This window comes from Haliotis rubra, unplaced genomic scaffold (genome assembly GCF_003918875.1).
Source record: "Haliotis rubra isolate DU_JTF1 unplaced genomic scaffold, ASM391887v1 Scf393, whole genome shotgun sequence".
In the NCBI taxonomy this organism is placed as follows: domain Eukaryota; kingdom Metazoa; phylum Mollusca; class Gastropoda; order Lepetellida; family Haliotidae; genus Haliotis; species Haliotis rubra.
In genome coordinates, this window is record NW_025767072.1 from 699,860 (window position 1) to 711,648 (window position 11,789).

The 11,789-nt window shown below is 38.7% G+C and overlaps 1 protein-coding gene across 1 annotated transcript; it reads right to left on the reverse strand.

Annotated features, from left to right (window-relative positions):
- Positions 1 to 608: 608 nt before the first annotated feature.
- LOC124286838 (protein phosphatase 1L-like) lies at positions 609 to 11,510 on the reverse strand. The gene is made up of 5 exons (XM_046723280.1): positions 11,047 to 11,510; positions 9,338 to 9,506; positions 8,419 to 8,549; positions 3,923 to 7,712; positions 609 to 3,890 (listed from the first exon to the last, which is right to left on the reverse strand). The coding sequence occupies exons 1-4, from the start codon at positions 11,419 to 11,421 to the stop codon at positions 7,326 to 7,328; spliced, it is 1,062 nt and encodes a 353-aa protein (XP_046579236.1). The 5' UTR covers positions 11,422 to 11,510; the 3' UTR covers positions 609 to 3,890; positions 3,923 to 7,325.
- Between the last annotated feature and the right edge of the window lie 279 nt (positions 11,511 to 11,789).

An 11,789-nucleotide genomic window follows, 5' to 3' on the forward strand; every position in this document is an offset into this window, starting at 1 on the left:
ATAATGATAAACTATACTAATGCAAGTAACCAGTAATTGGCAGAAGCCTTTCTTTTTTGTTGTAAGCAATAGGAAGTAAACAATTCTTTTATCGTTCTTAATTCTCAGTAGAGATTGTTAAAGCAAGACAAATTTTACTTACATTCAAGACCTCTCAGGTCCAGCACTTCAATAATAAAATAGCAGAATGGCACTTTTCACTGGACACTTAAATTCCATCACTTTACAAATCTGTGCAAATTCAGAATTAGACATCTGTTTACTCCAAATAACCCATGGAATGGCACAGGTCCTACATACTGAAGCTGCCAATTGGAGGCTTTCAAGTGAATACACATGGTCATTCTCAGTGACTGATTGTGTGTTACCCAGATAAAAAGGGGCAAATGTTTGCTCATAACGTCAATCACTGGCTTGTCTGGTCCAGAGTTAATACAGGGGTAGCTGGAGAATCGTGCAGTGTTTAACATAAAAACAAAGAAAAGTGTTTGCTATCTAAATACCAGAATATCCATTAGGTGAAGAACACTCTGGCAAGTAACATTTTTATCCTGTCATGCGAAACCTTTTCAGAAGTCCACATCAGAACAATAACACAAGACAATTCATGTAAGAAACAAATTTATTTCCAATGGCATGATTTCAGTTCTATTGCACCAACCCTTTGAACTAAATCTCACGCTAATGACCAGAGTTATCTCCCTTGTAGAGGAGTCTCGTGTGCTTGAAATGTAGTTCATTTAAATTATAATTACAGAACATACATTATCCTAAATTACCTTTCCTTTTCACATTTGACCTGACCATGAGGTTTCTTTGTTGAACAGATACATGAACAGGTTTCTCAATACTCAAATACCAGGGGATACAGTAACGATCTATGAACTCATTTCAAACACATGATAAACATTTACCAGAAGAATTTCATGCATCAACTTTTCAATTTATAACCGACATGATGCTGACATTTATACACACATCACTAATATAGACAGCTAGTTTTCTCACAACAGGAATTTGTGTTGTACATCCATGCATACTGAAGGTGTTTGTCAAGCACTGGAATAATACCTTTCTTGTGACCATTAATCATGTGTATGGAGATACATATCACTTGGGGTTCTGCAGAGTGATAACCAGCTGAGTTCTGTCTGGGAATCTTGAAATGGCTTCAAATTATCCTCCCATGAGGGTCTGCATGAAGGGGCACTACCGGTTAATAAAATTTGGGATATGAAATCAGCGTTATTTTTTACGGCTTTACGAGTAAAAACTCAAATGAGGAAAAAATATATCAAGTCAAATGAGCAATGGAAAATCACAATAGTGTGAATGTCGATCATCCATCCACAGGTAAACACGGGACAGGTCAATCTGCTTTCGTTTCAATATTTCATTTCAAGTTTTGCAAGTATCAAATTTTGGTGTCGTTAGATCACACAAATGCTACAAGATTATTTATCGGTGAAGCTATAAATACCAGCAGCTCTTCCCCGATGCTCAGAATATTCTGACCAGCAAAATACACCCACTATAGCCCCAAAACTATAGCTGTAAAGTTTTAATTAATACATTGCAGTCTTGATACGTTACAATGATTTTTACGATAAATATTTGACTCTTCTTCCATACAACACAATACAGTACAACCAGTCAGGACAGTTTAGTATGCAATACCAAAATTCTTGTTATGCTTAACCACTTTGCTACAAAACAAAACCAACATGCTCTAACACACACTACACATACATAACATAAGTTGCATTCCAAGTTTTTGTCTGTCCCTGAACGTGATTATATATCAACTACTGTTATCCACAAACCCCAGATGAAGCAGTCTCGAAGGTCCTCTGAATCTCCCATCTCTCTCAGGCTCCCAAGTATTTCAAGGGTACAATGATATACAGTCATTCCTCGCAATAACGCTTTTTGCGTTACCATTGCCCAGCGATCGCACATCTTCAAGTCATCGGAAATAGCATATCAACAAATCCTCTGTTGTGCTCAGGTTAATCATGCTGTAAACTAGCAAAATTCAGTGCATCTTGCAATGGACAGAGTTCATCATTATATCCATGGGTTTTCAGATGCTTAAAAACATTCGGGGTTTTCTTGAATAATCACACGAACAGTGGAACATCATAATAACTTATAAAACGACACATCATAAAGACATGCCATCAGCTGAGTACTTAAGATATTTTTCTGGTATTTCTAGTATTTCCAAGTAATTGTATGGTACTATGATACATATGTATTGCGAAGACCTATTTCAACCCTATGTTACCACTGTGTGTGTGATGTGGGTTTAACACCACTTTGAACACTATTCCTTATAATCATGGCCTATCAGCTGAAGGTAATGGGGGACGAAAGTCGGAAGAGATGCAGTTCACAAACATACATGTATACCACTTTGGGGGAAAATACAAGCATGGGCGAGGTACTGACAAAGACAGAAAAATAATCTGAGCAAACCAGGATCTGAACTCACAATCACAAGTTTCTTGCATGCCCAAGGGACACAGCTCGGCACAGCAAGCGTGGTGCACTAGACAAGTTGGCCACCTGAGCTATGAAATGTACTGACATCAGTAGAAGACTACACTATCCCCACATTAATTTGTAACATCCAGTGAGCATGTCTACAGCTCCTCCACTGGAGTATGGCCATAGGTCTTGAATCACTAGGGCATGATTCTTATAGCAATAACCAGTCACATAAAATGATGCTAAAGCAACTAAATATATCGTTATGTACAAACTGATAACAACAATGAAGGCAAAATAATTTCAAACAAAAGCAATATTACATAACAACAATCTATGAACAACAAATATAGAAGGTAAGAGAATATATGTCAGCATTCATCATGGAGGTGGCCTCACAACACTCCTCTTATGGCCACACTTCATTTAAGTAACTGGACTTGTACACCCCTCATAAGATGGAGGGAGGCACTTGACGGGATGAGAACAGTGCGGCTATGATCATTTTGAAGGAGGCATAACCACTACAGCTAGTGTGCACTGCTCATCTAGGAAGCAAATACATTAGTGCACAACACAAGCTGGACAGAACCATAATCCTATTAGCATAAGCTCCTAGATGTGTGTGAAGATCTTGATCATTCCAGGGACAAAGATTTCTAAAAAACCATGATCATTCAAGGGACAAAAATCTCTCAACATCATGATTGTTCCAGAGACAAAGATCTCTCTGAAGACCATGATTATTAGAGGAACTAAGATATCTCTGGACGATGATCATTTGAGGGACCAAGATATCTCTGGACCATGATAGTTCCAAGGACCAAGATCTCTCTTGACCATGATCATTCGAGGGACCAAGATATCTCTGGACCATGATCGTTCCAGGGACAAAGATCTCTCTGGACCATGATCCTTCCAGGGAACAAGATCTCTCAGGGCCATGATCCTTCCAGGGACCAAGATCTCTCTGGACCATGATCATTTCAGGGACCAAGATCTCTCTGGACCATGATCGTTCCAGGGACCAAGATCTCACTGAAGACCATGATCGTTCTAGGGACCAAGTTCTCTCTAAAGACATGAAATAGTGGCTTCCTCAACCAATATTATGTCAGGCCATGGGAAGGTCCCAAAGACTAGTTTGGTCAAGTATAAATGGTTGCTCAAAACACAGCACAATAATACTTTCATTCCAACAAAATAATACAATATTACATGATATCACATAAAAATGGATAGTTTTTCAGATGTTTCTTAAACTGTAGATGGTTTCATTAATCTAACCATTCTGCAAACCTCACAGGGGTCCACAGCTCAATTCCGACTAGTTGTAAACACAAAATGACAAGATTTGGGGTGAAATCAAGTAGTCCCCTTTGAATTTTACAAGACTCTGGCTGTAGGGCCAGAGGTTGTGTCAAACTCTGACATGTAAGGGTATTTGACAAATGCAAATACATAATCCGGAATCGTAAACCACAGCGGCAATTATTTGTGACGTAATTGCACAGTGATTTGTACCACATCTTTGAAATGTCTTCATAATATTAATATAATAATATTAAAGCATATGTATACGGCACAATTATTTACATTGTTTCTTTTGCATAATACAACATTTTCAGTCTACACACAGAGCTCCAAATGTACAGTATATTACAAAAGAGTGGGTGGACATGAGATATCTTGTCTATCGTAGTAGCATTATCAATATACAGTAAGTGTTACAGCTTCTGACAACGTTCTGCGACCAGCTGGTGACACTGAGGGCAAATATCTTCCTGAATTATGACAGCTTCATTAAATATAAGACAAGTATATGGATGACAACTTCTTGTTTATTGTTGTCATACTCATCTTATATATTCACCAACTTCTAAATGCCTCTCAAGAATCTCAGCTTGATTCAATATAATCATTTATTTCAATTTCTTTTGACACTAAATATTGAGCCCCAGATTAACACCTCAAAGTATGCACCAAGTGTCTGTAAAGTACAATTTGGATCAGAAGGTGATTTCAAACTATCTTGGCCTGGTATGCTCCATGTGAACATTCCAAAGCTGGAGACCCTGTCATTCTGATTTTTTCTTCTGAACTTTCGATCCATAAACTATGCAAAAAATATTAATAGTCTAATAGGCATTACATCCTGGCCAACCTGCCATGTCCCTGTAACGCAACAACAACAGATAAATAGTCATTCTTTGTAGATCTCTTTAAGAACATCGCCTTCGGGATAATTTGCAGAGGAATTTAAACACTTCAGTTTTCTTACCCTTAAGGGGTTGGATAAGTGAACAGGTTAAGCTGGCTTGTCATGTAGGTCCTGGTTCAAACCCATCAGAGATACAAGGCCTAAATCCCATTCTTTGTGCCCTTAACTTTGATACATCTGAATATTACCCAGCTCACACACAACTGGTCAGACACTGGACTACTGGTTTAAGTCATCCTCCACTTTGTAGCTACCATGGTTACTGCCTCTCACAACAGACGAGCTACCTCCTATCCACACGTTGCCTGCAGTTCCTGAGATACAGAGTGGTGACTACAAGATCAACACACCAACCAGTGCAACACACACACACACACCAGTGCATCACACACACCACACCATACACCACACTATGGAATATACAACATGCTGACTCCAGTCAAGGATTCTCTTGGATCGGTCTTCAAATCACAGATTGTTTCCTACCTTTGATATTTTCAAAACTACTTCTATTTTTGTAAGCCAACTCAACCCAATATTACCAAACGTATTTTTCCCTAATAAATACCTATTTCATTAGTTATAAATTCATTTCTCATCTGACACAATAACATGACATCTATACACAAGATAGTGCTTTCATGAAAACTGTTCTTGCATATAGAATTATTTCATGAAGGACATTTGTTTAATCCTGCAAATTTCAAGAAATATAAAAGATTTTACAAAATCCAAATTTTAAAAAGTTCAACAATTGTCAATAGAGATGACTTCACTGAACCCGCCATGGCCAGTAAGTTAAAATTAAACAAATTAAGTACAAGTCAAACTAAATTTCACAAAAAACAGACCATATGTGGACCATTAATACAGCACCACTACAAAGGGTTCATTGTAACAACCATGGTACCAGTCCCTCCACCATTACTGCCACTTTGTTCAGGTCAGTCTCAGCTGTGGCCAAATCTTTAACAATATCATTCACAACTGATGATCTGTAAGCAAATGGAATGGATCTTTATGAAAAATGATACAATATTAAATCTGAAAAAAGGGACACTTATATTGTTCAAAATTTCAAAGCCAATAAGAGTAGAAACCAAATGACAATATATTCATCTTAGACTAGGTGTTCATGTTAAGTAATGGTGTGGTGGCAACATAAACGTAGGTTAATTGGTTTTGTTCATAAATACATCCAATCTCAGTAACACCAGATCTAAATGTTCGCTACTGCTACAAAACAATCTGTGGACATCCCATCTCATTGAAGTGACAAACAGGAAGTCAACATTATCCAATCAGAAAGCAGCTTTCTCAAGCTTTACAGCACAAGTTTTTAAGAACATTAAAACAGTTTAAAAGGTCTTGATTCAAAAGTTGGAAAGTGAAGAAAAGAAAATTCAGAAATGTCCAACAGATGGCCAAGATTGTACATTAGTACAGATTATGGACAGTTCCTTCTGTTTTAAAGCAGCTGAAGAGGCCTTAACTGTCCTTCAGAATGTATTAACCTTTTCAAGGATGAAAAATACATTTGAATATTCACTTTTGCCATCCCATGAGCAATACTCTGACTGGCCATTTATGTGTGACTTGACGTACAGGGTTGTCCTCAGATCCTGTAGTGGTATTGAGATCTGACATCTGATAATAATGAAATGAAAACAAACAAGAATTAACCGAATACAACCTTCCATAATTATACTTTAAGTTGTGTGACGCAGTATTCAGTTTGTGGAATACTTCCATCTTATCAGAAGTATCCATTCTCCAAATAGATAAACAACTGCAAAATATTAACACAACAATTGTAATTTTGTGCTATCATAACAAGGATCCTAGGATAATTTGGTTAATTCCTGTCTTCAACGTGCATAAAAACACGAATCTTGTTAACATGAACAGTGTCCATTCCATGCTGGATTTTTACTTCAGCCATCATGTGACAAAGGACTCCCTTAAGGTGTGTCCTCACAGTGCGACTTCGTACCAACATGTGACATATGACATAGTAAAAATGAAGACTGTAACAATTAGTTTTTGAGTAATTTTTAAGTAGCATGATTTTCATGCATTACTCATCTGGCAACATGGATTTGTCAAGTGAAGACTGACTGAGTTTGGTTTTACGCCGCTTTTAGCAATATTCCAGCAACATCACGGCAGGGGACACCACAAATGGGCTTCACACATTGTACCCATGTGGGGATTCGAACCCGGGTCTTTGGCGTGACGAGCCAACGCTTTAACCATTAGGCTACCCCACCGCCCCTAACTGCTGAAGGACAAAATGTCAAACTATGTAACTACACAATAATTATTCAAGTCAACATTCCCCCAATGGTCACTCACAGAATGGGAGTCAACTTTGTACAGACAATGTGAACAACAGTATAAAGGCCATTATGTAGTGATCACATGTCCTGTGTCTGGCAACAGGTAGAACTGTGTGAGATCTTGGGTAATGGACCCTTTAGAAATTTGAGCTGCATTTTTTAGATAAGGCCATAAAAGAATGTATCAACCATTCACATAAACTTAGGGAAAATGTGATAGCACAACCACTTAAGAGAATCCTTCATTGAATACAACAGCTCTGGACTACCACCAACTACCGATTAGACTTGTAATATGCCACTTTCCCTGTTGTGAAGTTCACCACCATCACAGTGATATTGTCTACTGAGCCTCGGTAATAAGCTTGCAACACCAGACTCTTGGCGCCATAATGAGGCTCTGAAAGCCTCTCTTTCACATAGTCCACAGCTTCCTCGTTGCTGAAACAATCCCACAATCCATCTGTGGCCAAAATAAGGAACTTGGGTTGAATTTCATCCATGTCAAATTTCAAGACATCTGGTTCAGCTATCACAAAGTTTTTCTCCTTCAGAGGGTAGTCCCCGAGAGCCCTTGATGTGGCTAGCACCCCAGCCACCCTCCACACTCCATTAAAACTGATAAAGCCCCCTGCCTGGCGAATCCTCTTCCTTTCCTTTAGCTGCAAAGCATAAAACAGTCAGTAACTGATGACAGAGTATGATGTATGTGACCTACGTTTCACAGGCTGCCACATTTCAACTGATGTATCATTTTTCTGAGGAACTTTATTTTCCCCGTTCCAAGAAATAGCTAATGCCTGTGACATTTTTTAGAAATTTAAAAGTGAGTGAGCGAGTTTAGTTTCACGCCGCACTCAGCAATATTCCAGCTAAATGGCGGTGGTAGCAAATAATCGAGTCTGGACAAGACAATCCAGGGATCAACAGCATGAACATCAACCTACGCAATTGGGATACGATGACACGTGTCAACCCAGTCACTGTCAGCGAGTCTGGCCACCTGATCCCGTTAGTCACCTCTTATGACAAGCATTGTTAACTGAAGATCAATTCTAACCCGGACCTTCAAGGCTGAGAAATGAAAAAGCAACTTATGACACTTTTCAAATTCTAATAACAACAGGTATTTTTTGAAAGATGCAGACTATTGTTTCAAAAGATACTGGGTTTTTTTCATGCTGTATTGCTAACAGATGTGCACAAATGTACACACACCTGTCTAGTTCTAGAGCTAGTTTCATGAATGCATGAATGATGCAATGCATGGCCTGAATGAAGCACTTTTTGTGGGCTAGGCAGGATTACTCTAAGTCTAACTGCAACCATGGTAACAGTATCAAACTACCCACAATGCTATTCACATACCAGCTGTGGCTTGTGGTCGAAGGAGAGAGGAACCGCCTTGCCGTCCTGGTCACAGAGCACCCCGCGGGAGTCACCAACATTGGCAACAGTCAACTGCCTGTCCTTCAACAACGCCACCAGCGCTGTGGTGCCTGAAAACAAGACCAATCATTCTTGAGCCGTTACACTTCCAACGTTTCTCTGGTTATTTCACTTGATGATACTGGGCAAGTTTCTCAATGAAATATTCAAAAAATGTAAAAGTGAGTGAGTCTGGTTTTACGCCACTTTTTAGCAATATTCCAGCAATATCGGGGCTGGGGACACCAGGAGTGGGCTTCACACATTGTACCCTTGAACCCGGGTCTTCAGCGTGACGAGCAGACGCTGTAACCATTAGGCTACCCCACCGCCCCTGCTCATTCAAGACCAAGCGAGCAAAAGTGAGTTAGTTTTGTTTCACATCACATTTAGCAATATTTCAGCAATATTATGGCAGGGGACACCAGCAATGGGCTTTACAAAATTACACATTCTACCCATGTGGGGAATCGAACCCGGGCCTTCGGCGATGAGCAAATGCTGTAGTCACTTGGCTACCCAAAACAGAATGAACTAAGAATAGAAAACTGTTGGAAAATTGAAAATGTGTAAGTACATTTCATTATGTGTCGCTGAATACATTATGACTCACTAGTAAGTCAGAGTGATTTTCAAAAGACAATTCTGACTGCTGATCATAACTGAAGACAGCATAAAGTAACTGAGAAAATGTTGATACCTGATTTTATTCACTGTTGTATGAGTCTATGACATAAGAAATATTTCTAAAAATATAAGACCTGACTGTCAAAACCTGGTACTGCACAAGGAATGTTAGGTCTGTTCTAGATTTTCCTCTAAGAATTTGTTATATTGGAACTTGGACAGAATCAGTCACCTGAGATTTCCATGTTTGACTTGGCTAGACTGAGCAACTGTTTATCCACGGTAAGAAACTCCTCAATCAGCATCTGAGTGAAGTTCTCTGGTTCCTCACCCAGTGAAATCTTCAGTAGCCTTATCATTATGCTCTTAAACAAAGTCTTCTCCACAAAATCTGCTGCAAACTAAAAGAAACACATCTCATAGTCATGACAATGACTACAATACACAATCTCTGCTAATAGTGCTATCTTTACAATAAGACACATTACATGATTTCACATCCAAACAAACTCATCACAGGTCAAGCACATGTCAAGAATAACACACCTCCTGCTATAGAAAATATTTATGAGAAGAATACAAAATGTACTACATGCATGAAAAGTAAACCAATACACCTTGACCGTCTTAATTAAATTTTATATGCTTGACTGCTCACACTGATAATGTAATGCAATCCTTCAAAACATGATTTTGTTATAACCAAGGGTTTTTTAAGGATGTAAATGGCAACTTACATTATATCTATCAAAACAGTCATCCATAATTCACATACTGAACATGATAAAGGATCGATGACTACTCATCATGATGTTCAGTTCACAATTCAATTACTATAATCAAGGCTTCCTATTATTATCATGGTTCAAGATGAGCATGGCAAATGCTGAAGCTCCTTTCAGTAGTCTTCATTGTTTATATACATGTACTGCAAATACCTTTCTTGACAACATATTCATTATCCCTGTAGGCATCACAGCTTATAATTCCGGACGTTATTTTGATGCTACGGCTTCCTGCTAGTTTAAGATATAAAAATGCAGCTGTTGTGGAAGATGAAAATAAGAGAGTACTGCCCTTTTCTGTGCACACTAAATTACACTCCAATAATCCTCGCAAAATTAGAACATGTTGAGATGAAATCAGGTTTAAAATGTGTCAGGTTTTAATTATATAGTGATGAGCATGCAGAGAGGTGCGTATGGCTGTTTGTACTTGTCCGGAGTAATGTTAATGTTATTGTACAATTCCACGGCATGATACTGATGCCAGGCCAACCGGTCCTTGTTTTATCCCCTTTACACTGAGTGCAGGGTAAGGTTACACTCACAGTGTGTACCATCTTTTAGTCTGTTTTTGTATCATCAATATGTTAAAAGTACAGCTGAACATGCTAAGGTTTGAATATGTCTGCTATCTCATTTTATTTTCATGTTCTTGTCAAGAGTACACAGCATGTTTGTTTACTAATCAATGATGGAATGGATGGTCAAAATAATACTAATAATACTTGTCGACTGGCTGAAGGTCTATCTTGGTTGGATGAAATGTATTTCAGAGAAAAAATTGGATTATTACACCGAGCTAAGGTAAGATCTGTGCCTAACCCTAAGGTTCATATGATATGTCAGTTCCCTATGGATCGTAAAGGGGTGTTGTCTAAAGACTTGTGACCCCCGAGAGCACTGGAGTATGAGCCAGGCAGCAATATAGTAAGACAGTGAGCATGGTGAGAGTGCGATAGCACAGTAGATGATGCTCTGGTACACTCTAGCCACCTATCCGAACCCAGCCAACCCTAAAGAGCAAAGGCAGGAGAGATGTGAAGCTTGAGACAGAGTCGCAGTCTGGGCCATTAACAAAACAGTAAGCTGGCTCAAAAAGGGAACTCTTGCCAATAAATTCTGATTACATCATAAATAAGAAACAAATTATCAATACCTCTCCACCATGGCCATCAAAAATGCCATATATTGACGTTCTTGTGTGTTCCAAGTCAATCACAATATTAAAACGGTCTTCCATGTGTGGACGGCGGCCCTGAATAGCGAAAACTGCAACATTTTCTTTTTTAGACTCCCAAGAAGCTTTAGTCTTTTCTTGTGACACCTCTTGTTCACTATGCTCAGGAACATTGTCGTAGTTCCCACTTAGTTTCAATTGAAGCTTCACACGGGCTCTTTGGAACAACCGCCAGAGAGGTTGGATGTGAAGGAAAGAGTTGTACAGAAGTAGTATCAATATGCACAATATGAACGCTTCCGGACTAAAAATATAGACTCTCGCAAACCTACTTGCGGCAGCTACCAGTGTCATGGTAACAGGATCACTGGTAACTGCGGCAGAATATCACAATTACACAGAAAATATTTTTCCGGACACCTGTCATCTGGCTGCCATTATTGTTGATGCTTGCTGGGAAGGTTGGCCAGCCACTTCCGGTTCTAAAACGCTCAAGTATTTGCCTTACAACATATTACTTCACGTTACGACAACAGAACGTTACACGAACGTATTCATTTACACTTCCTAAAAATACTTACATTTTTAGATGAAAGGAGACTTAACTCACTCTTCTATGAAAAGTTTTAGGTTTTCCATCGTCAGATTAAGGTTACATGATTTCTTAATGTTTCAATGGAAACAAAAAACGACAACTTTTTTTTTTTTCAAAGTGCAAAAAA